This window comes from Stylophora pistillata, chromosome 8 (assembly GCF_964205215.1).
Source record: "Stylophora pistillata chromosome 8, jaStyPist1.2, whole genome shotgun sequence".
NCBI classification, from domain to species: Eukaryota; Metazoa; Cnidaria; class Anthozoa; order Scleractinia; family Pocilloporidae; genus Stylophora; species Stylophora pistillata.
In genome coordinates this window covers 31,530,277-31,552,629 of record NC_142526.1, presented here as the reverse complement: position 1 = coordinate 31,552,629, position 22,353 = coordinate 31,530,277, and the positions used below count along the sequence as shown (strand labels likewise).

Below are 22,353 nucleotides of genomic sequence, written 5' to 3'. Positions count from 1 at the left end.
GTGCCGCTTTTTGGATTCCGTTCACAGACCATAAGTTCAGAACGTAGAATCCTTCTTTTATGCCAGGCTTCTTAAATTTCAACTTAGTTTTGTTGTGTAAATAACCCTTCCGTCAGTGCTGAAGACAAGAATTGATTACACCCACCCGATGGTTTAGCTCAAATTATTTATTTTGGTTTTTTGTTTCCTTTTTTTTTTTAGTTACGAGCAAGGTTGTGGGACCAAATGTTTTTTCTTCTCTATAGGTAAAAATGTGACTTGAAATTTCTTAAGATTTGAAACTTTAAATGATTACTCATGCAGGTTATGGTTGTAAATACTCAGCTCGCGAGTAATTGGAAGGACTTAAGCTTGTGCTTATGTAAAGGAAAGGACCAAGTGTTTGCTGAATTCTGCTTAAGATTAGGAAAGATAAATAAATGAAAAAAAGAAGATAACATTGCGAGAAGAGAAAACAAAAAAAGGAAAAGAAAATGTATTTGTTTGATGTATGGCACATAAGGAAAGACTGAGTGTGACGATTTTTCGTTGTTTGACCCATAATATCGTTCACTTTTGAGCTGAAAAGAGAGAAACGACGGAAGTCTAGAAAAAAAAAAATGAAACAATAGAGAAACAAATTCTAACGCTCTATAAGCGCTTGCAGAAATACTATTGGCACTCGTAGATTTTTCAATGAAGCAGTGATGAAGTGATAAGCTGGAAATGTTTTGGTTTACGTTGGTTTAAGTGAGAGAGTGCAGCAAAATGAACAGCTACGGGTAAGATGCGCTTCTATCACGGGAGCATTGTCGAGGGAGTGGCAGCCTCTTGTTTTATGTTCCCCTTACCTTGCTTTGATTCGGTGATTTCTCCTGCACCCTTAATAACGCATATAAAAAAAACTTAAATATAGAGAAGGACAGATAAATAAGAAAAAAAACTTATGGCACTCGCTATTTTCGCAGCATCATCTATTCGTAGATTGATGTTCCCATTATAGGTAATCTCGTTAATTCTCAAGTCCCAATCGGGGGCTGGAGACCAAAAGTACTGCTGGTCCTCTATATCTTACTTAATGGAGGCTATCTTGTTACCTTTTTGTCTATGAAAGTCCTTCTACCGTAGAATGATCTTAAAGTGTCTCTTTAGTCACCCCTGTCCTTCTGTATGCAGAATCATGATTTTGGCAGAATTAATTTATGAAGCTGAGCTTTCATGTCTTTCTTCAAATAGTTGGCATATTGATGGAGGAGACCTCTTAAAAATTATTTTGATCATGAATCAATTTGACTTAATTTTCATAGCTTGTATTCCGCTTTTGTTTAAAACATGTATTTTTCTGCTCACGTGTAAAGGCGTCTCTGGAGTTTTTTTTCCGACACAAAAATCTGTTGTCAGAAGGGGTAAGTTTAAATAGAAATCGAAAACATTTTTGTAAAGTGTACAAAACGATCGATAAACGAGAGCAAATAATTCTATATATCTAGATTTCATATGCAATGGCATTGCTTGCCTCTAGTTCTCCTGATCCGTTCTTTGTGAAGAAACATACAACTTTTATGTTTCATTTTCAACAACATTCAGCCTGATAGCACGATTCACCGGAGCTATAGCACTTACCTGGTGAGTCAAGTTAGTTGCAGTTCTGTTTCAAAACATTCACCGCAAACAAAGCAGACCGCTTTTGATTGAAGCCTGATGGTCACAGCTAGAGGGCACTCTTACGCAACTGATTCAGTTTGGAATGATTTGGCAGGTATTATTACACTCTTGGTGGGAACCAATGTATTTCTTATTTCGTAGATTATTACAGCCTTTTCTCAAAGAGATCTTCAAGCCATCTCTAACGCAACAACCAGGTGAACTTTTTTTTCAAAATTTAAAATTTCTTTTTTTTTTTCTTATGTGCGATGATTTAAAAGTAAGTTTTCATGCAGTATTTATCATTTAAATCATTGAATTGCGTATGATTTGACGTGACAACTATCAAACCCTCGAGATTTTGAATAAAGTTTTGAGGGATTTTACATTTTAAATATTTAACAAAGCAAAATGATAAATTTGTCAAGTTTTTATATGTGACATCCTCGAGTGGACATCCTGCCAATTTTAACAAGTCAAAATATTTTAACTTGGCCTGAATAAACGAAAAGCCCATCATGAAGGCACAAATATTGACTAGTTCCACCTGACCAAAGGCTTTTATTGAAAAATTTACAACTTCGAGGGTCTTGTCATGTAGGTAAATATTTCGTTGAATGAGGTGAATTTTCATTTTTGACATTGTAAGAGCAAACACCGTGTTGCATTTGACATCCTAGCTACAGGCGGCATTGACAATTCGGATTATCCTGAAATTTCTCTTTGACCGAACAGCGTAGATTATCGTAGATATAAACTCGTGACCAAAGTCGCAAAAGCTATATAGATTTGCCGTTTCACGAAATTTGGCCAAATACAGCCATTCGAAACGAGCCAAAAAGAGTGAAACCTAACACTTACATTTAGGATCAGTCAAGGAATATTTATTTGATATGGTAAATACAAGGGGAGGCACGCAAGAATAAAAAATAAATACGAATTGTGAAACGGATTGGCCTGAAGCTGAAATTTTCCTTAACTGTACAATCGATCTAACAACTTGGCAAACGGTTTCGTTCGTTTCGTTCGTCTAATTGTATGAAAGCAAGAGAAAAATCTTCGACATTTTGCAAGAAACAATGTGCACTGCATTGGGCCAAATACGAAAAGCAAAGGAAAAATCCTGATATTCTGTTATATCGGAGAACAGAGGAGAAATTCATCGACTTGACTAGATCGTCGATACTGTCCATCTTCACTGTTTTCAATGGATTTTTACAAATATCCTCTTACCCGGGATACCTTACTGTGTGAAGGGTTGGTATTAAAGACTATGGGGAGGACCTGTTGAGAGAGATTTGACTAGGGTCCAGGTTGACCGCGCATTAACGGTCTCTCAGCTGCACAAGATATTCCTTCCACGCATTAGAAGAATTCAGAACGGCCGTTAATTTGAAATTCTCGCTGGATTGGTTGCACGACAAACCAACTTTTGTGGGATTTTTTTCAGTGAACTTAAAGGGCAACTATTTGGCTTTCGTGCTGCTAATTTGATTTGAAGGAAAGTATTTAAGTGTTGTTTTCGAGCGATTTTGGTGAGCATGTGTCAAAAGAAGTTTCCTACCTTCCCGCATCTTGTGTACGTGACTCGGTGGTGATTAGGGCGTCAAGCTAAAACACATCAAAACGGCCTCAAATCGCGAGGAGAACAACACAGTGACTCTCTATGAAGGTAAGACTTTATTTCTTTGATTATTTCACACAAGTTTAAATTTACGGAGCTCAAAAGCAAGTCCAACTAAACCACTATACAAACTCTTTAATAATTCACTGTGGAAGATCCTGTGACAGAGCTTGGGCAACCTGTGCCTCTAAATAGCGTTGCATTAAAAATTGTCCCATCGTGTTTTCCAGAAGATTTGAAGTAACCGGATTCTATTTGTAAATGTACGAAATGTAATGTAATTACAATGTATGCAATAAGTTTTATTTGGTCTGTGAATGACTCGTCAAATAACAAACTGACCTTCACAGGTAAATTATATTTTTCGAAAATTGCAGAAAGAAGAGCCGTAAACCGCTTGCAGGACTAGTACCCATGCCTCCCCAATACTAGTTAGGGCTTCTTGGATGAAAGGCAAAAACAAGTAATTTTATCGCAGTTGGCGTGGTAACAGGAGGATGATAAGTTGTCCCAAATTGTTTATAATAGATTAATGAAAGGGAGTACTCGATCTTCTAACGAATGTTGTATTTCTTGTTGAGTTATAGAGGATGCAATTAAGAGAGGACGTCTTGCGTATTATGATGTAATTGTGCGATCTCAGCCAGCCGGTTAGACTTGTGTCATTCAATGGGATGTTAATCTTCCAAACTTCTGTCAACTGACCTGTACCAGTTAATACTACAAGATTGTAACATGCGCACTACCCTTGAATTTTTAGTTAGCACGTACTTGTTTCAATTTATTGGCCGCTCTCTTCCTTGCTACATGAAATATTTAAGATTTTGACCAATATTGCCCTTGGCCGAAATCGCCCTCGTATTGACAGTATATTAGGGCAATCTATTAAATCCATTACGACCACTATTCCCTGCTGAATTATCAATCACTTTATTTCCAAGCTTGTAGGAAGATATGAAACATTCAATTTTAAAAGCCTGTGTCGAAAAGGGAAATGAAAAAGAAATTGAGATTATTGAAATAAGACAAGTTGTTCAAGTTTTATTCCGTTTATTTCAAATCGATTAGAAAATTCAAACTAGCTTGCTAACATCCCCACCCGCTTGCCCTCCGAATCACGCATTTAAGTTACCGATGCAATTAAAAATAAAATGAATTTATGCCTTTTGCTAAATGCTATATCGAATTATGACAGATCAGATCTTATAAAAATACTCTCTGTGAAGCTTGTTTAATTGCTCGATATATCAAAAATCACTTCATAAAAGATATAAATTTTTGTTTCCCCTCTTTTCCCTTTTTCTCTCACTAAATAAGCTCTCAAACATTCACTATCGACGGCACCACCTGCCTACTGCACTGTTTTATCCAATATTGTTATAATGGCGGCATAGCCTGTGCTATTTGTCTTTAGTTTCAAGTGAGCAATTGTATCAATCCTTTTACTTCAGAGACATTTTCACAATCATTACAAATTACTTATTTCTTTTTCCATGCAACAAAGGTATTTAATAACTCTTCTTTATAGTCAAATTTCCCTGGGCCCATAAAAAAAACTACTGTAGTTAGTTCTTTCCTGATGGTTAAATGAAAAGGGTTGCGCTTATTTCCGCCCCTAATTAGAGTCAACAACAACCTGTAAAATATTACATTATGAGCCACCATTAACGGCTTGAGGATAAAATATACCTCTCAGATTTACGTAGTTTGTTGTTCGACGTGATCGGAAAAGGTAAAGTATCATCTTCTGTATGACGTGGTTTGTGTCATTTTGCTGTTATTGTGAGAAGAAGAGAATTTCTGGTGGTTCGCAGGTTTAGAAAATGAGACACCCCCACATTCGCATCAAAATGATACCCTTGGCTTACTGATGGGTAGCTATCTCAGAAAAAGTTCTCATAATTGCGATAGGTGTGACTCGACACAAACGTACAAACTAGCATGTCTGAGAGACAATTTCCATCAAAGAGAGAGTTTTTCGGTCAAAGGTTATTGCTTACATTGGATGAAATGAAATTTTATTATAAGTGCTTGTCATGCACTGTTTGAGAACAGGAAGTTAAAAAAGGGAAACAATTACAGCTCCCACGACTTTCAGAATCACCTGTAGTTGCAAACTCATTTCCTGATCAAACAAATGAGTAATTTAAGTACAACATATGCATTAAAGCTGTTCAACACATTGACGATTTATGACGCCATGAGTATGTCTCGTTTTGAGCAAATAAAAAACGATTCTTCCGAAACACTCATTCATGTAGAATGACCGTTGAAGGGTAAATTTTGTGTGAACATGATTAATTTTTTTATCCTTGGGTTCTGTGACAGCAAAGAAACCACCTACTTTATGACTCCCAAGAAATAATTATAAAGAATGTCATGTGCTTGAAAGGCTAAAGTGCAAAGCTTGCCTTTAGGCGGCCCAAATGATTGAAATGCGAAATTGAAGTGCCTATTGTTTGATGACACCAGCTGCTTGGTGACATGTTCTATTGTTTGGTATATAAACTTGATGTATAGAGGTAGGTCGAAACACTTTTATATGATGTTGTTGCCTATCAAAGGTTGAGATTTATCTATGCTTGAGTCTTCCAGTCTGGTTTTCGTTGACAACACACAATATCGCTGAAGAGCGGAGAACGAAGAAGCTATCTTTTAGATCCCATCAGATTGGCAAGTGGAAACTGAAAACTCATACATGTTCTCAAATATGAAAGAAAATTGTTCCTTGAACTGCTCAGATGTGAGAGATACAGCGTCGAACAACGGTCTATGTCGTCGCTACACTGCATTTGTAAATGAAGACATTCCGCGCTTGTTCATCATCCTTAATTCCACCGTGAACATCATTTTAATGATAGTATCGATCTTGGCAAACAGCTTGGTGATAGCAGCGGTGTGGAAAACGCCATCCTTACGCTACCCTTCAATTTTATTTCTTTGTGGTCTCTCACTATCTGATGTTTTTGTTGGTTTGATCGTGGAGCCATTTTACGTCACCGTGGAACTGTTAAAAATTCATGGTTATCCAAAAGGAGATAATTGTAGACTGGAAACGGGATTTTTAGTACTTTCATTCGTATTTTGCGGGGTTTCGTTTGGAAACGTAACCCTTACAAGCATGGATAGATACCTGGCAATTCACTATCCTCTAAGATATGATACAATTGTTACTATCCCACGGGTATACATTCTCATAATTTCGTGTTGGGTTCTCAGTACTTTTTGTTCTGGTCTCTTGCTGTGGAATAGAGTCATTTTTGTATTCCTGGTGACAGTTACTTGTGCAGTGTTCCTGATGATGTCAACAGTCATTCATGTCAAGATCTACCGAATCGTCCGCCACCATAGAAGCGTCATCCAAGCTCAAGAACAGGCAATCCACTCGACAAACGCGGAGTTGAATATGGCGCGTTTTAAAAAATCTGCCATAAACACGTTCCTTGTGTACTATTTCCTAATGCTATGTTACTTGCCCTTCGCTGTAGCTTGCAGTTTACTCATTTTGACAGACGAAAAAACCGATTCACCCATCCTTTGGAGAGTGGCCACCACAACAGTGTATGTAAACTCAGCACTCAATCCTTTTCTTTATTGTTGGCGACTCCCAGCTATAAGAGGTCCTGTTTTATCGTTGTTTAAAAAGATTTTCTGCACTTTAAAAACCTCTTCATCATGAATTCAACTGTGATGCTTTATCTCAGTTTAATTTGAAGAGATAGTAGGAAGAGGGTCAAACAGTAATTTTTTTGCAAATTGACGACTCGTAGGTTTTTTTTTTAACGTTCAAAGATGGAAAAGGAGAACGATTTCTTTGGAGCTCCGATCTCTGTCTATCGATCCAACAATTACCTTTCGATCAGTATTTTGGATGCTTTAAAACTGAGAAATTTAAACCCCGTAGTCTTCTGACCTTTCATCGCGTCGAATACAAACATTGTACAGTTGATTTGATGCTCTCAGGCACCGATGGGAACTAAAAATATTGCAAGCTTTACTTGCATCAATCGCCGGCCACTACAAATTTCAGACTAATGCTTTGTAAAAACGAGTGAAATATACCTCAAATTTTCATCAAAAGTCTTTTATTCCTAAACGTCACTCATTCAGTCCTACGAAATAAAGGTTCCCAAACACAAATGTTAATTGCTTTCACTGATGACTCAACTTGTCTTTTTTACGTCGAAATTTGACGTGAAAGACAAAAAAATTGAATTTATAAGACAACGCTAGGCAATCATGTGAAATAGAGGATATTACATGGCCGCCCGGGGATACGAATTTTATTTTCGAGGGTTGAAAGTGTCTCTCACGAGTGAGTGCAGCGAACGAGTGAGAGATACTTTCAGCACGAGAAGATAAAATTCGTATCCCCAAGCGGCCACGTAATGTTCTGTTTATTATGTAGATACTGATGAAATTTTCACATAAAAGACAACTAATTTTATTCGTTTTCGAAACAGCAATTGGGTAATTATGTTGGTAACCATGGCAACACCAATATCCTCACACGTGAAAGAGAAAAATAGTATCTTCACTGCGCGCAGTGAAGATATGATTTTTTAGTAAAAGGAGAAATCCTGGTATTTCATCAGTATCTATATAATAAAATTATATAATTTTCGTGAATCACGAAATAATGGATGGTTTAATTTTTCTCTGATAAAGTATTGGTAGGAATTGTTTGCGATAAAACAAAAAGCATAAAAGAAAGTTCCCAACTTCTAGTCGTTGGCCGCTGACACAGCAAGTGACAGACACTCTCCTTCCTTTCATAAAGAAAGATTCAAGACACAGTCAGTCCAAAACCATAATAAGCAAAACTTTTGTTAAAACAGTTTTATTGAGGCTATATACAACCACGTAATGAAGGCTTCCGAGGGAAACCAATTATAATTCCTGTTTTCATATGACTGTTCGGTGTCAAGAAAGGCCAAATCAGAATTTCTATCAGACGCAATTTTAGCTGTCCCGATTGCAAACAGAGGGAGATCTCACTGACATTTACACGAAGCATTTCTAATTTTTTTTCCATTCTGTTACGGAGGGCTTCTAATGCTTCAAAACACAGAAACGAAAATGCATGAGTCAGCCCATAGGCTCGTAACCATATGAACTGAGGATAATACGACAATTTCAACAGATGCCGCAAAAAAACAATTCAAATTAATATTTTTCGATGCAGGATTCGTGGCTGTAGAGTCAAATGGTCACCAAACCGCCCTGAACTGTAGGAAACAAATGGTTACAAAGAATTAAAACGGGGACATTAAGTTAATGTGATGTATTTAAGTGGAAGATGTTCAAAGCAGAATAGATTTCATGTAGTTTGTACCAGTAAAAGCCACAACTCCAGGCCTACGAGAGAAATGTTTCCATAGGAACAGAATAGACAATTTTCATCAATGATTCACAATTGTTTTTTCCATTTTGATCTTTCATGGAGAAAATTGTTTTAAAAAACGCACAACGATGGGACTTCTCAAACGGGAAATTTTCACTGAGTGTAAATGATAGCTGATATAAAATTGAGGGAATGGACGGAAGATCACTGATCGCATTCATAATAATTGATTATTGAACGAAATTTTTCTCATAAACGAAGAGAAAAAGATTTTTTATTTTTTTAAGATGTGGCAAAACTAACTACATGAATGAGCATTCTTTCAAGCCTTTAAACGTCTGGCATGATCGATGCTTTGGACCAATAAGAAATTAAAACGTCGTTCCTGAAACTTGTTGGGCTGTTTTGAGTTTTGATAAAAAAAAAAAAATAAAAACTGTCAAAAGCAGCTATATTTCTCCTCCCACGTAATGAGGGCATCCAAGGCAAGCCGGTGATGATTCAAGCACTGTGATCACAAGACACTTCAGTTTCAGAATTCGATGTTACAATTTCGATCAGACACGCAATCTTAGAAGTCGTACTACCGAAAACGTCGAGACAAAAAGACGACTTGTTTGAGTTCATTTCTTAAGTGCTCAAAAACTTAAAGCATCAAGCCTGCGGTTCGTGCAGTGAAAAAAATACGACATAGTAAGGTGATTGCAAATTCTGCCAAAGAATCCAATTATTTGGTCGTAAAGCCGCAGAGGTTTGACACACTGTCAAATGATCAACGACTGGGTTTGCACATCTCTACAAGAACTCAATCTGATTTGCTGTTCAATAATCATGGTAAACGGCGTCGATGGTCGTCGAGTCTTTTAACAAAGATTACGCCTTCCCGTTTTTCGGGACGAAAAGGAAGGTTTGCTGAAATACAAAACCAAAAAGATATATCGTCAGTATAAAATGTCTTTTTCCATCGACCATTTTAACATTTTGTGAAGCACCGTTGATAATGAGTGAAAGGTCTTGCTTGAACTGTTCTCGCATTGCGAACGTGACGTTCACGGACGGATTGTGCCATCGCTACACTGCATTCGAAAATGCAAACGTTCCACGGCTCTTCATCGTTTTAAACTCCACAGTGAACACCATTCTAATGATATTATCGATCTTTGGAAACAGTGTGGTGATAACCGCGGTGTGGAAAACGCCCTCGTTACGTTACCCTTCAATTTTGCTTCTTTGTGGTCTCGCACTCTCTGATATTGCCGTTGGTTCAATTGCGGAACCTTTGTTCATCGCTGTAGAGTTGTTAAAAATGTATGGATATCCAAAAGGTGATTGCCGACTTGAAACAACGTTTTTCATCATTGCGTTTGTGCTTTGCGGGGTTTCATTTGCAAATGTAACACTCACAAGCTTGGATAGATACTTAGCGATTCAGTTTCCTCTAAGATACGACACCATCGTTACCATTCCACGTGTTTATGCTCTTATTATTTTGTGTTGGGTTGGAAGCACCTTTTGTGCGACTCTGTTGCTGTGGAATACGATTGTATTTTCTTACGCGGTTGCAGTTGCGATGGCAGTGTTTATAAGTACGTGTTCAACAATCTACATTAAAATCTACCGAGTCGTCCTCCGTCACAGAAATGAAATCCAAGCTCAAGAACAAGCAGTTTATGTGACAAACGAGTTAAACGTGGCACGCCTTAAAAAGTGCTGCATAAATTCGTTCTTTGTTTACTACTTCTTACTGTTATGTTATCTTCCCTTGTTCATTGCTTGGATTCTCAGCATTGTTTCAGAAAATGATATAAACTCACCGGTCCTTTGGAAACTGGCGAATACAGCAGCGTATCTTAACTCGGCACTGAACCCGTTTCTTTACTGTTGGCGACTTCCTGCCATACGTGAACCTGTCATGATCTCATTAAGAAAATGTTTTTTCCCAAACTAAAATATTCACCGTATAAGGGTTAGTACCAAAGAGACGTCACTTACTTTATAATGTTACGCCATGGATCCCTTGTTTTTCACGGTGAAATTCATAAATATTATTAAAAATGTCTATGATGATTCCACATTGAAGCAGCTCTTCACACACCTACGTTCATAGACTTCCAATAAACAAATTCACTTTGTTTAGCCAACGTTATGAACAAGCAAAGCTGACGAAAACGCATCTGCGCCTTGAGCGTTAAGATAATAGCAAATTTATTCACTAAGTGGGAGGGACTCCGCAAGTTTTTCAAATGATCTCCAGCTTGATGTACTTCATAAATTCTAACAGGCCTAACCCTCCAGTAAAGAGGAGGGTACTACTTTGTAGAACTTCCAAACTTGGGGAGTGGGGGAAGGGGGCTTAGTGGAAAGGGAGGACTTAGTAAAGTTCATAGAGAGGCACAATTTGAAGCGTGAGTCATTGTTTTTCTCCTCAGCTCTAGCCTCTACCGTTTAGATAATGCATTTTTTCGGTTGAAAGTCTCACAATATTGAACACGAACTCTACTACAAGATTTTAACTGTAATAATATTCCAAAATGTACGCTAATCTCGATCACATGTATAACAGTACAATGCTTCTAAATTTTGAATAGTCTCATTGTTGCCGCGTTATCTTGCAGTAGCTTTGTATTATAGGCTTTTTTAGAGCAGGGGAGACTAAGGGCGTATCAAAAAAGGTTTAAAAAGCGTTTCTAGAACTCACGATGTTCGCAGCTGTGCCATAAAATTTTCTGACAGTTTCCTCGCTCGTCGACAGTTGTTGGTTTAAATGATCTGCTTTCGGGTTTATAAAACAATACAACGCCTAGCTCAAGGACCAGACAAACAATCATATCAGCATTTTAAACCACCTCCTCGAATTGACAGGGGATATCGAGGATTTCATCTTCGTGGTAAAATATGAATGATAATTTTTCCTTAAATGACTCAGGGATCGCAAATATGACCATGATAAACAACAATCTTCGCCGGCGTTTAGCCGGGCCGACCTCGGTTGAGAATGAGAACGTTCCACATCTCTTCATCGTCCTCGATTTAACTGCGAACGCTATTCTGATGATAGTATCGATCTTGGCAAATAGCTTGGTGCTAGCAGCGGTGTGGAGAACGCCAACCTTACGCTACCTTCGATTTTGCTCCTCTTTGGTCTCGCGCTGTCTGATGTTGCTGTTGGTTTCGTCGTGGAGCCCTTATTCGTCGCCGTGGAATTGCTAAAAATCCATGGTTATCCAAAAGGAGAAGACAGTACGCTGGAAAAGGTATATAATATCGTTTCGTATATAGTTTGTGGAGTTCCGATTTCACATGTAACGTTTACCAACATGGATAGACTTTTGGCGACCACGTGTTTTTTACCTCATTTTTTCGAGCTGGGTTTTAAGTACCCTTTTTTCGACTGTACGGCTCTGGCATCCGCCGGCATTTTTCTTCCCGGAAATAACTTTGATCACAGTTTTCCTTAATGTGTCTACAGTCATCCAGATTAAGATCCTCCGAATCATCCGTTGCCACAGAGGGGAAATCGAAACGCAAGAACAGGCAGTACACATAACACATCAATTCAATATGGCGCGCCTTATGAAAACTTGCATAAACATGTTTCTTGTGTATTATCTTTTGTTATTATGTTATTTGCCATACCTCGTAGCCATGACTTTGGAAGTTATTTCAAGGAGGAAGATTGGTTCACCTATATATGGCTCGTCAACTGACTGGCACTGTGGTATTTTCAAACTCAGCTCTGAATCCGTTACTCGTCTGCTGGCGACTTCCAGCCTTGCGGAGTCCTGTTAAACGATCAGTTTGGAAGATTTTCTGCCCTTTCAAAGTCGCCACAACATAAATCTGTAGTGTATGGCAGAATTTTTGATAATTCATTTATCAGCCATCTCAGAAATAATATTCATACAACTTCAGTAGTATGCTAGATTATGATATTTGTTTGTTAAATTTGAGGAGGCAATTCAATTTTCAAGATGCTGCAAGGATTGTTTTCGCCTATTGACGTATCGCCATTTTATAAGTAAAAACTGAGGTGGAACATATGTACCCTACTCAAAAAAGACAATAAAAAATAACTGGTTTCGTCTAATTCAGCGTTAACCTATCAATATTGTTTATTCCTTTACGAAGGGTTTCTTTGATCAATGCAAAGAGACGATCCCTTTCCCTTAAAATATCATTGAAAGATAAAGATCCCTGCTTATTTAAACTCAAACAAATTTAAATATAACTGTTCAAACACTTTTGATTAGATGCAAATCATAAATTCACTGGAAATCCACCGGTGCTAATCTTGCATCACCTTGTCATAGGGCGTGAAACAAGAACGATTCTCAAGGCAAGACAATTCCAATTTTAAATATCTGTGAATTCCCTTAATAAATATGCCTGTTTCAAAACTTGAGAGATAAAACAAGTGATATTAGCCATACATATATAGAGAGAAACTCATGGAATATCAAAACATAAAGCAATTAACTACTGATCGGTTGCAAAACATGTAGTTTTCTTCAAGAAATATTTGGTTTCAGAGCCTTGGTCTGTCACAACGAAACTTTTGTGAATGTTAAAAACTAAGAAAAAGGTACGACACCAGCTTAAAATAGCTTTTTCGAGTGTGACTTCAGATAAATAATCTTTGTTTCATTTAAGTCACCTGCACACAAAGCGAGTACAGCCCTTAAGGATGGTTTATGCCAAGACTACACCGTATTCGAAAAGTGAAAACACGCCACATCTCTTCATGGTCATAAATTCCACCGTGAATATCATTGTAATCATTATCGATCTCAGCAAACAGCTTGGTGATAGCAGCAGTGTGGAGGACGCCATCCTTGCGGTATCCTTCGATTATATTTCTTTGTGGTCTAGCATTGTCTGATGTTACTGGAGGTTTGGTCGTGGAGCCCTTATTTATTACCGTGGAATGGTTAAAAATTCATGGTTATCCAAAAGGAGATGCTTGTAGGTTGGAGAAGTCATTTGCTGTTTTTGTATTTTTAGTTCGAGGGATTTCGTTTGCAAATGTAACTCTTGCAAGCTTGGATAGGTTCACGGCAATTCACTATCCACTAAGATATGAAACTGTCGTTACTAACGCTCGCGCATATTTTCTCGTTACGTCGTGTTGGGTGGTAACGGCTCTTTGTTCCATTTCGTGCAGCTGGAGCTGGACAGCATTCATCTATGTAGTAACCGTTTTCATGGTAGTGTGTCTCAGTACATCCACAGTCATCCAAATCAAGATCTATCAAATCGTCCGCTGCCACAGAAGAGAAATCTAGGCTCAAGAGCAAGCAGTTCGCATAACACAACACTTCAACTTGGCGAAGTTCACTAAAACTCGCGTCAACACGTTCCTTGAGTACTTTGTCGTATTATTATGTTATTTACCCTTTTCCATAGTTTAGATTTCAGCTCTGAATCCGTCATTGTTGGCGACTCTTAGCCATGCGAGGCCCTGTTATGCTTATAGTCAGGAAGATTTTCTACCCGAAGAAAGTTGCCACATGGAGTTAAAATGAGGTACCTATCAGGTTAAGATGTTCTGGGAATTCCGAATACCTAACGGTTTTTGTTAACTACAGTTGAATTTTGTTCAGTGCCATGTCCAGTTAAAATCTGTTTGCTGTTGTGTTAGAAGCACGGCTCGTATAATGAAAGCAATTTGATCTCGAATAAATTTAAACAGAGGTGTTTGAAAAGTTTGACATGGTGGTTAACCTTATCAAAACACAAAAGAAAAAAAAAAGAAAAAAAAACTGATAAGGGCTGGTTTGTAATTGTCTTAGTCACAAGAAAATGAAAGGTTCAGGCAAAATCTTGAGCTCTTATATATATGCAAGAATGTGTTCCGAAATACGATACTGTAGATCTTTGAGACATTTGTATCAGTAATTTTTAATTTAGTCAACCAATTTCCTTAACAAAATGTTTAAAAACATTTTTAAAGTCAAATTATGCACTACATATACAAATTATGCCTACTGCACTGTTTTATCCAATATTGTTATAATGGCGGCATAGCCTGTTCTATTTGTCTTTAGTTTCAAGTGAACAATTGTATCAATCCTTTTATTTCAGAGACATTTTCACAATCATTACAAATTACTTATTTCTTTTTCCATGCAACAAAGGCATTTAATAACTCTTCTTCATAGTCAAATTTCCCTGGGCCCATAAAAAAAACTGCTATAGTTAGTTCTTTCCTAATGGTTTAATGAAAAGGGTTGCGCTTATTTCCGCCCTTAATTAGAGTCAACAACAGCCTGTAAAATATTGCATTATGAGCCACCATTCACGGCTTGAGGATAAGATATGCCTCTCAGATTTACGTAGTTTTTTGTTCGACGTGATCGGAAAAGGTAAAGTATCATCTTCTGTATGACGTGGTTTGTGTCATTTTGCTGTTATTGTGAGAAGAAGAGAATTTTTGGTGGTTCGCAGGTTTAGAAAATGAGACACCCCCATATTCGCATCAAAATGATACCCTTGGCTTACTGATGGGTAGCTATCTCAGAAAAAGTTCTCATAATTGCGATAGGTGTGACTCGACACAAACGTACAAACTAGCATGTCTGAGAGACAATTTCCATCAAAGAGAGAGTTTTTCGGTCAAATGTTATTGCTTACATTGGATGAAATGAAATTTCATTATAAGTGCTTGTCATGCACTGTTTGAGAACAGGAAGTTAAAAAAGGGAACAATTACAGCTCCCACGACTTTCAGAATCACCTGTAGTTGCAAACTCATTTCCTGATCAAACAAATGAGTAATTTAAGTACAACATATGCATCAAAGCTGTTCAACACATTGAAGATTTATGACGCCATGAGTATGTTTCGTTTTGAGCGAAATAAAAAACGATTCTTCCGAAACACTCATTCAGGTAGAATGACCGTTGAAGGGTAAATTTTGTGTGAACATGATTAATTTTTTTATCCTTGGGTTCTGTGACAGCAAAGAAACCACCTACTTTATGACTCCCAAGAAATAATTATAAAGAATGTCATGTGCTTGAAAGGCTAAAGTGTAAAGCTTGCCTTTAGGCGGCCCAAATGATTGAAATGCGAAATTGAAGTGCCTATTGTTTGACGACACCAGCTGCTTGGTGACATGTTCTATCGTTTGGTATATAAACTTGATGTATAGAGGTAGGTCGAAACACTTTTATATGATGTTGTTGCCTATCAAAGGTTGAGATTTATCTATGCTTGAGTCTTCCAGTCTGGTTTTCGTTGACAACACACAATATCGCTGAAGAGCGGAGAACGAAGAAGCTATCTTTTAGATCCCATCAGATTGTCAAGTGGAAACTGAAACCCCATACATGTTCTCAAATATGAAAGAAAATTGTTCCTTGAACTGCTCAGATGTGAGAGATACAGCGTCGAACAACGGTCTATGTCGTCGCTACACTGCATTTGCAAATGAAGACATTCCGCGCTTGTTCATCATCCTTAATTCCACCGTGAACATCATTTTAATGATAGTATCGATCTTGGCAAATAGCTTGGTGATAGCAGCGGTGTGGAAAACGCCATCCTTACGCTACCCTTCAATTTTATTTCTTTGTGGTCTCTCACTATCTGATGTTTTTGTTGGTTTGATCGTGGAGCCATTTTACGTCACCGTGGAACTGTTAAAAATTCATGGTTATCCAAAAGGAGATAATTGTAGACTGGAAACGGGATTTTTAGTACTTTCATTCGTATTTTGCGGGGTTTCGTTTGGAAACGTAACCCTTACAAGCATGGATAGATACCTGGCAATTCACTATCCTCTAAGATATGATACAATTGTTACCATCCCACGGGTATACATTCTCATAATCTCGTGTTGGGTTCTCAGTACTTTTTGTTCTGGTCTCTTGCTCTGGAATAGAGTCATTTTTGTATTCCTGGTGACAGTTTCTTGTGCAGTGTTCCTGATGATGTCAACATTCATTCATGTCAAGATCTACCGAATCGTCCGCCACCATAGAAGCGTCATCCAAGCTCAAGAACAGGCAATCCACTCGACAAACGCGGAGTTGAATATGGCGCGTTTTAAAAAATCTGCCATAAACACGTTCCTTGTGTACTATTTCCTAATGCTATGTTACTTGCCCTTCGCTGTAGCTTGCAGTTTACTCATTTTGACAGACGAAAAAACCGATTCACCTATCCTTTGGAGAGTGGCCACCACAACAGTGTATGTAAACTCAGCACTCAATCCTTTTCTTTATTGTTGGCGACTCCCAGCTATGAGAGGTCCTGTTTTATCGTTGTTTAAAAAGATTTTCTGCACTTTAAAAACCTCTTCATCATGAATTCAACTGTGATGCTTTATCTCAGTTTAATTTGAAGAGATAGTAGGAAGAGGGTCAAACAGAAATTTTTTTGCAACTTCACGACTCGTAGGTTTTTTTTAACGTTCAAAGATGGAAAAGGAGAACGATTTCTTTGGAGCTCCGATCTCTATCTATCGATCCAACAATTACCTTTCGATCAGTATTTTGGATGCTTTAAAACTGAGAAATTTAAACCCCGTAGTCTTCTGACCTTTCATCGCGTCGAATACAAACATTGTACAGTTGATTTGATGCTCTCAGGCACCGATGGGAACTAAAAATATTGCAAGCTTTACTTGCATCAATCGCCGGCCACTACAAATTTCAGACTAATGCTTTGTAAAAACGAGTGAAATATACCTCAAATTTTCATCAAAAGTCTTTTATTCCTAAACGTCACTCATTCAGTCCTACGAAATAAAGGTTCCCAAACACAAATGTTAATTGCTTTCACTGATGACTCAACTTGTCTTTTTTACGTCGAAATTTGACGTGAAAGACAAAAAAATTGAATTTATAAGACAACGCTAGGCAATCATGTGAAATAGAGGATATTACATGGCCGCCCGGGGATACGAATTTTATTTTCGAGGGTTGAAAGTGTCTCTCACGAGTGAGTGCAGCGAACGAGTGAGAGATACTTTCAGCACGAGAAGATAAAATTCGTATCCCCAAGCGGCCACGTAATGTTCTGTTTATTATGTAGATACTGATGAAATTTTCACATAAAAGACAACTAATTTTATTCGTTTTCGAAACAGCAATTGGGTAATTATGTTGGTAACCATGGCCACACCAATATCCTCACACGTGAAAGATAAAAATAGTATCTTCACTGCGCGCAGTGAAGATATGATTTTTTAGTAAAAGGAGAAATCCTGGTATTTCATCAGTATCTATATAATAAAATTATATAATTTTCGTGAATCACGAAATAATGGATGGTTTAATTTTTCTCTGATAAAGTATTGGTAGGAATTGTTTGCGATAAAACAAAAAGCATAAAAGAAAGTTCCCAACTTCTAGTCGTTGGCCGCTGACACAGCAAGTGACAGACACTCTCCTTCCTTTCATAAAGAAAGATTCAAGACACAGTCAGTCCAAAACCATAATAAGCAAAACTTTTGTTAAAACAGTTTTATTGAGGCTATATACAACCACGTAATGAAGGCTTCCGAGGGAAACCAATTATAATTCCTGTTTTCATATGACTGTTCGGTGTCAAGAAAGGCCAAATCAGAATTTCTATCAGACGCAATTTTAGCTGTCCCGATTGCAAACAGAGGGAGATCTCACTGACATTTACACGAAGCATTTCTAATTTTTTTTCCATTCTGTTACGGAGGGCTTCTAATGCTTCAAAACATAGAAACGAAAATGCATGAGTCAACCCATAGGCTCGTAACCATATGAACTGAGGATAATACGACAATTTCAACAGATGCCGCAAAAAAACAATTCAAATTAATATTTTTCGATGCAGGATTCGTGGCTGTAGAGTCAAATGGTCACCAAACCGCCCTGAACTGTAGGAAACAAATGGTTACAAAGAATTAAAACGGGGACATTAAGTTAATGTGATGTATTTAAGTGGAAGATGTTCAAAGCAGAATAGATTTCATGTAGTTTGTACCAGTAAAAGCCACAACTCCAGGCCTACGAGAGAAATGTTTCCATAGGAACAGAATAGACAATTTTCATCAATGATTCACAATTGTTTTTTCCATTTTGATCTTTCATGGAGAAAATTGTTTTAAAAAACGCACAACGATGGGACTTCTCAAACGGGAAATTTTCACTGAGTGTAAATGATAGCTGATATAAAATTGAGGGAATGGACGGAAGATCACTGATCGCATTCATAATAATTGATTATTGAACGAAATTTTTCTCATAAACGAAGAGAAAAAGATTTTTTATTTTTTTAAGATGTGGCAAAACTAACTACATGAATGAGCATTCTTTCAAGCCTTTAAACGTCTGGCATGATCGATGCTTTGGACCAATAAGAAATTAAAACGTCGTTCCTGAAACTTGTTGGGCTGTTTTGAGTTTTGATAAAAAAAAAACAAAAAAAACTGTCAAAAGCAGCTATATTTCTCCTCCCACGTAATGAGGGCATCCAAGGCAAGCCGGTGATGATTCAAGCACTGTGATCACAAGACACTTCAGTTTCAGAATTCGATGTTACAATTTCGATCAGACACGCAATCTTAGAAGTCGTACTACCGAAAACGTCGAGACAGAAAGACGACTTGTTTGAGTTCATTTCTTAAGTGCTCAAAAACTTAAAGCATCAAGCCTGCGGTTCGTGCAGTGAAAAAAATACGGCATAGTAAGGTGATTGCAAATTCTGCCAAAGAATCCAATTATTTGGTCGTAAAGCCGCAGAGGTTTGACACTGTCAAATGATCAACGACTGGGTTTGCACATCTCTACAAGAACTCAATCTGATTTGCTGTTGAATAATCATGGTAAACGGCGTCGATGGTCGTCGAGTCTTTTAACAAAGATTACTCCTTTCCGTTTTTCGGGACAAAAAGGAAGGTTTGCTGAAATACAAAACCAAAAAGATATATCGTCAGTATAAAATGTCTTTTTCCATCGACCATTTTAACATTTTGTGAAGCACCGTTGATAATGAGTGAAAGGTCTTGCTTGAACTGTTCTCGCATTGCGAACGTGACGTTCACGGACGGATTGTGCCATCGCTACACTGCATTCGAAAATGCAAACGTTCCACGGCTCTTCATCGTTTTAAACTCCACAGTGAACACCATTCTAATGATATTATCGATCTTTGGAAACAGTGTGGTGATAACCGCGGTGTGGAAAACGCCCTCGTTACGTTACCCTTCAATTTTGCTTCTTTGTGGTCTCGCACTCTCTGATATTGCCGTTGGTTCAATTGTGGAACCTTTGTTCATCGCTGTAGAGTTGTTAAAAATGTATGGATAACCAAAAGGTGATTGCCGACTTGAAACAACGTTTTTCATCATTGCGTTTTTGCTTTGCGGGGTTTCATTTGCAAATGTAACACTCACAAGCTTGGATAGATACTTAGCGATTCAGTTTCCTCTAAGATACGACACCATCGTTACCATTCCACGTTTTTATGCTCTTATTATTTTGTGTTGGGTTGGAAGCACCTTTTGTGCGACTCTGTTGCTGTGGAATACGATTGTATTTTCTTACGCGGTTGCAGTTGCGATGGCAGTGTTTATAAGTACGTGTTCAACAATCTACATTAAAATCTACCGAGTCGTCCTCCGTCACAGAAATGAAATCCAAGCTCAAGAACAAGCAGTTTATGTGACAAACGAGTTAAACGTGGCACGCCTTAAAAAGTGCTGCATAAATTCGTTCTTTGTTTACTACTTCTTACTGTTATGTTATCTTCCCTTGTTCATTGCTTGGATTCTCAGCATTGTTTCAGAAAATGATATAAACTCACCGGTCCTTTGGAAACTGGCGAATACAGCAGCGTATCTTAACTCGGCACTGAACCCGTTTCTTTACTGTTGGCGACTTCCTGCCATACGTGAACCTGTCATGATCTCATTAAGAAAATGTTTTTTCCCAAACTAAAATATTCACCGTATAAGGGTTAGTACCAAAGAGACGTCACTTACTTTATAATGTTACGCCATGGATCCCTTGTTTTTCACGGTGAAATTCATAAATATCATTAAAAATGTCTATGATGATTCCACATTGAAGCAGCTTTTCACACACCTACGTTCATAGACTTCCAATAAACAAATTCACTTTGTTTAGCCAACGTTATGAACAAGCAAAGCTGAACAAAACGCATCTGCGCCTTGAGCGTTAAGATAATAGCAAATTTATTCACTAAGTGGGAGGGACTCCGCAAGTTTTTCAAATGATCTCCAGCTTGATATACTTCATAAATTCTAACAGGCCTAACCCTCCAGTAAAGAGGAGGGTACTACTTTGTAGAACTTCCAAACTTGGGGAGTGGGGGAAGGGGGCTTAGTGGAAAGGGAGGACTTAGTAAAGTTCATAGAGAGGCACATTTTGAAGCGTGAGTCATTGTTTTTCTCCTCAGCTCTAGCCTCTACCGTTTAGATAATGCATTTTTTCGGTTGAAAGTCTCACAATATTGAACACGAACTCTACTACAAGATTTTAACTGTAATAATATTCCAAAATGTACGCTAATCTCGATCACAAGTATAACAGTACAATGCTTCTAAATTTTGTCTAGTCTCATTGTTGCCGCGTTACCTTGCAATAGCTTTGTATTATAGGCTTTTTTAGAGCAGGGGAGACAAAGGGCGTATCAAAAAAGGCTTTAAAAGCGTTTCTAGAACTCACTATGTTCGCAGCTGTGCCATAAAAGTTTCTGACAGTTTCCTCGCTCGTCGACATTTGTTGATTTAACTGATCTGCTTTCGGGTTTATAAAACAATACAACGCCTAGCTCAAGGACCAGACAAACAATCATATCAGCATTTTAAACCACCTCCTCGAATTGACAGGGGATATCGAGGATTTCATCTTCGTGGTAAAATATGAATGATAATTTTTCCTTAAATAACTCAGGGATCGCAAACATGACCATGATAAACAACAATCTGCTCCGGCGTTTAGCCGGGCTGACCTCGGTTGAGAATGAGAACGTTCCACATCTCTTCATCGTTCTCGATTTAACTGCGAACGCTATTCTAATGATAGTATCGATCTTGGCAAATAGCTTGGTGCTAGCAGCAGTGTGGAGAACGCCATCGTTACGCTACCCTCGATTTTGCTCCTCTTTGGTCTCGCGCTGTCTGATGTTGCTGTTGGTTTCGTCGTGGAGCCCTTATTCGTCGCCGTGGAATTGCTAAAAATCCATGGTTATCCAAAAGGAGAAGACAGTACGCTGGAAAAGGTATATAATATCGTTTCGTATATAGTTTGTGGAGTTCCGATTTTACATGTAACGTTTACCAACATGGATAGACTTTTGGCGACCACGTGTTTTTTACCTCATTTTTTCGAGCTGGGTTTTAAGTACCCTTTTTTCGACTGTACGGCTCTGGCATCCGCCGGCATTTTTCTTCCCGGAAATAACTTTGATCACAGTTTTCCTTAATGTGTCTACAGTCATCCAGATTAAGATCCTCCGAATCATCCGTTGCCACAGAGGGGAAATCGAAACGCAAGAACAGGCAGTACACATAACACATCAATTCAATATGGCGCGCCTTATGAAAACTTGCATAAACATGTTTCTTGTGTATTATCTTTTGTTATTATGTTATTTACCATACCTCGTAGCCATGACTTTTGAAGTTATTTCAAGGAGGAAGATTGGTTCACCGATATATGGTTCGTCAACTGACTGGCACTGTGGTATTTTCAAACTCAGCTCTGAATCCGTTACTCGTCTGCTGGCGACTTCCAGCCTTGCGGAGTCCTGTTAAACG

The 22,353-nt window shown here is 38.0% G+C and overlaps 3 protein-coding genes and 2 pseudogenes across 3 annotated transcripts; all 5 read left to right on the top strand.

The window, feature by feature from the left end:
* The first annotated feature begins 5,504 nt into the window (after window positions 1-5,504).
* LOC111341702 (adrenocorticotropic hormone receptor-like) lies at window positions 5,505-7,271 on the top strand. Its single transcript, XM_022948685.2, has one exon. It carries the CDS (start codon window positions 5,946-5,948, stop codon window positions 6,924-6,926), a length of 981 nt encoding a protein of 326 aa, XP_022804420.2. The 5' UTR covers window positions 5,505-5,945; the 3' UTR covers window positions 6,927-7,271.
* A 1,766-nt stretch (window positions 7,272-9,037) lies between these two features.
* Window positions 9,038-10,682, top strand: LOC148725856 (histamine H2 receptor-like). The gene has a single exon (XM_088731188.1). The coding sequence runs from the start codon at window positions 9,592-9,594 to the stop codon at window positions 10,537-10,539; it is 948 nt and encodes a 315-aa protein (XP_088587314.1). The 5' UTR covers window positions 9,038-9,591; the 3' UTR covers window positions 10,540-10,682.
* Window positions 10,683-12,282: 1,600 nt separating this feature from the next.
* LOC148725855 (adenosine receptor A3-like) lies at window positions 12,283-14,329 on the top strand (annotated as a pseudogene).
* Window positions 14,330-14,964: 635 nt separating this feature from the next.
* Window positions 14,965-19,001, top strand: LOC148725854 (adrenocorticotropic hormone receptor-like). The gene has a single exon (XM_088730863.1). It carries the CDS (start codon window positions 15,920-15,922, stop codon window positions 16,898-16,900), a length of 981 nt encoding a protein of 326 aa, XP_088586989.1. The 5' UTR covers window positions 14,965-15,919; the 3' UTR covers window positions 16,901-19,001.
* A 544-nt stretch (window positions 19,002-19,545) lies between these two features.
* On the top strand, window positions 19,546-20,883 carry LOC148725853 (histamine H2 receptor-like; annotated as a pseudogene).
* Window positions 20,884-22,353: the final 1,470 nt, after the last annotated feature.

Excerpts from the sequence above, each read along its gene's own strand:
- LOC111341702 (XM_022948685.2), top strand. The coding sequence starts at position 5,946 with ATGTTCTCAAATATGAAAGAAAATTGTTCCTTGAACTGCTCAGATGTG.
- LOC148725856 (XM_088731188.1), top strand. The coding sequence starts at position 9,592 with ATGAGTGAAAGGTCTTGCTTGAACTGTTCTCGCATTGCGAACGTGACG.
- LOC148725854 (XM_088730863.1), top strand. The coding sequence starts at position 15,920 with ATGTTCTCAAATATGAAAGAAAATTGTTCCTTGAACTGCTCAGATGTG.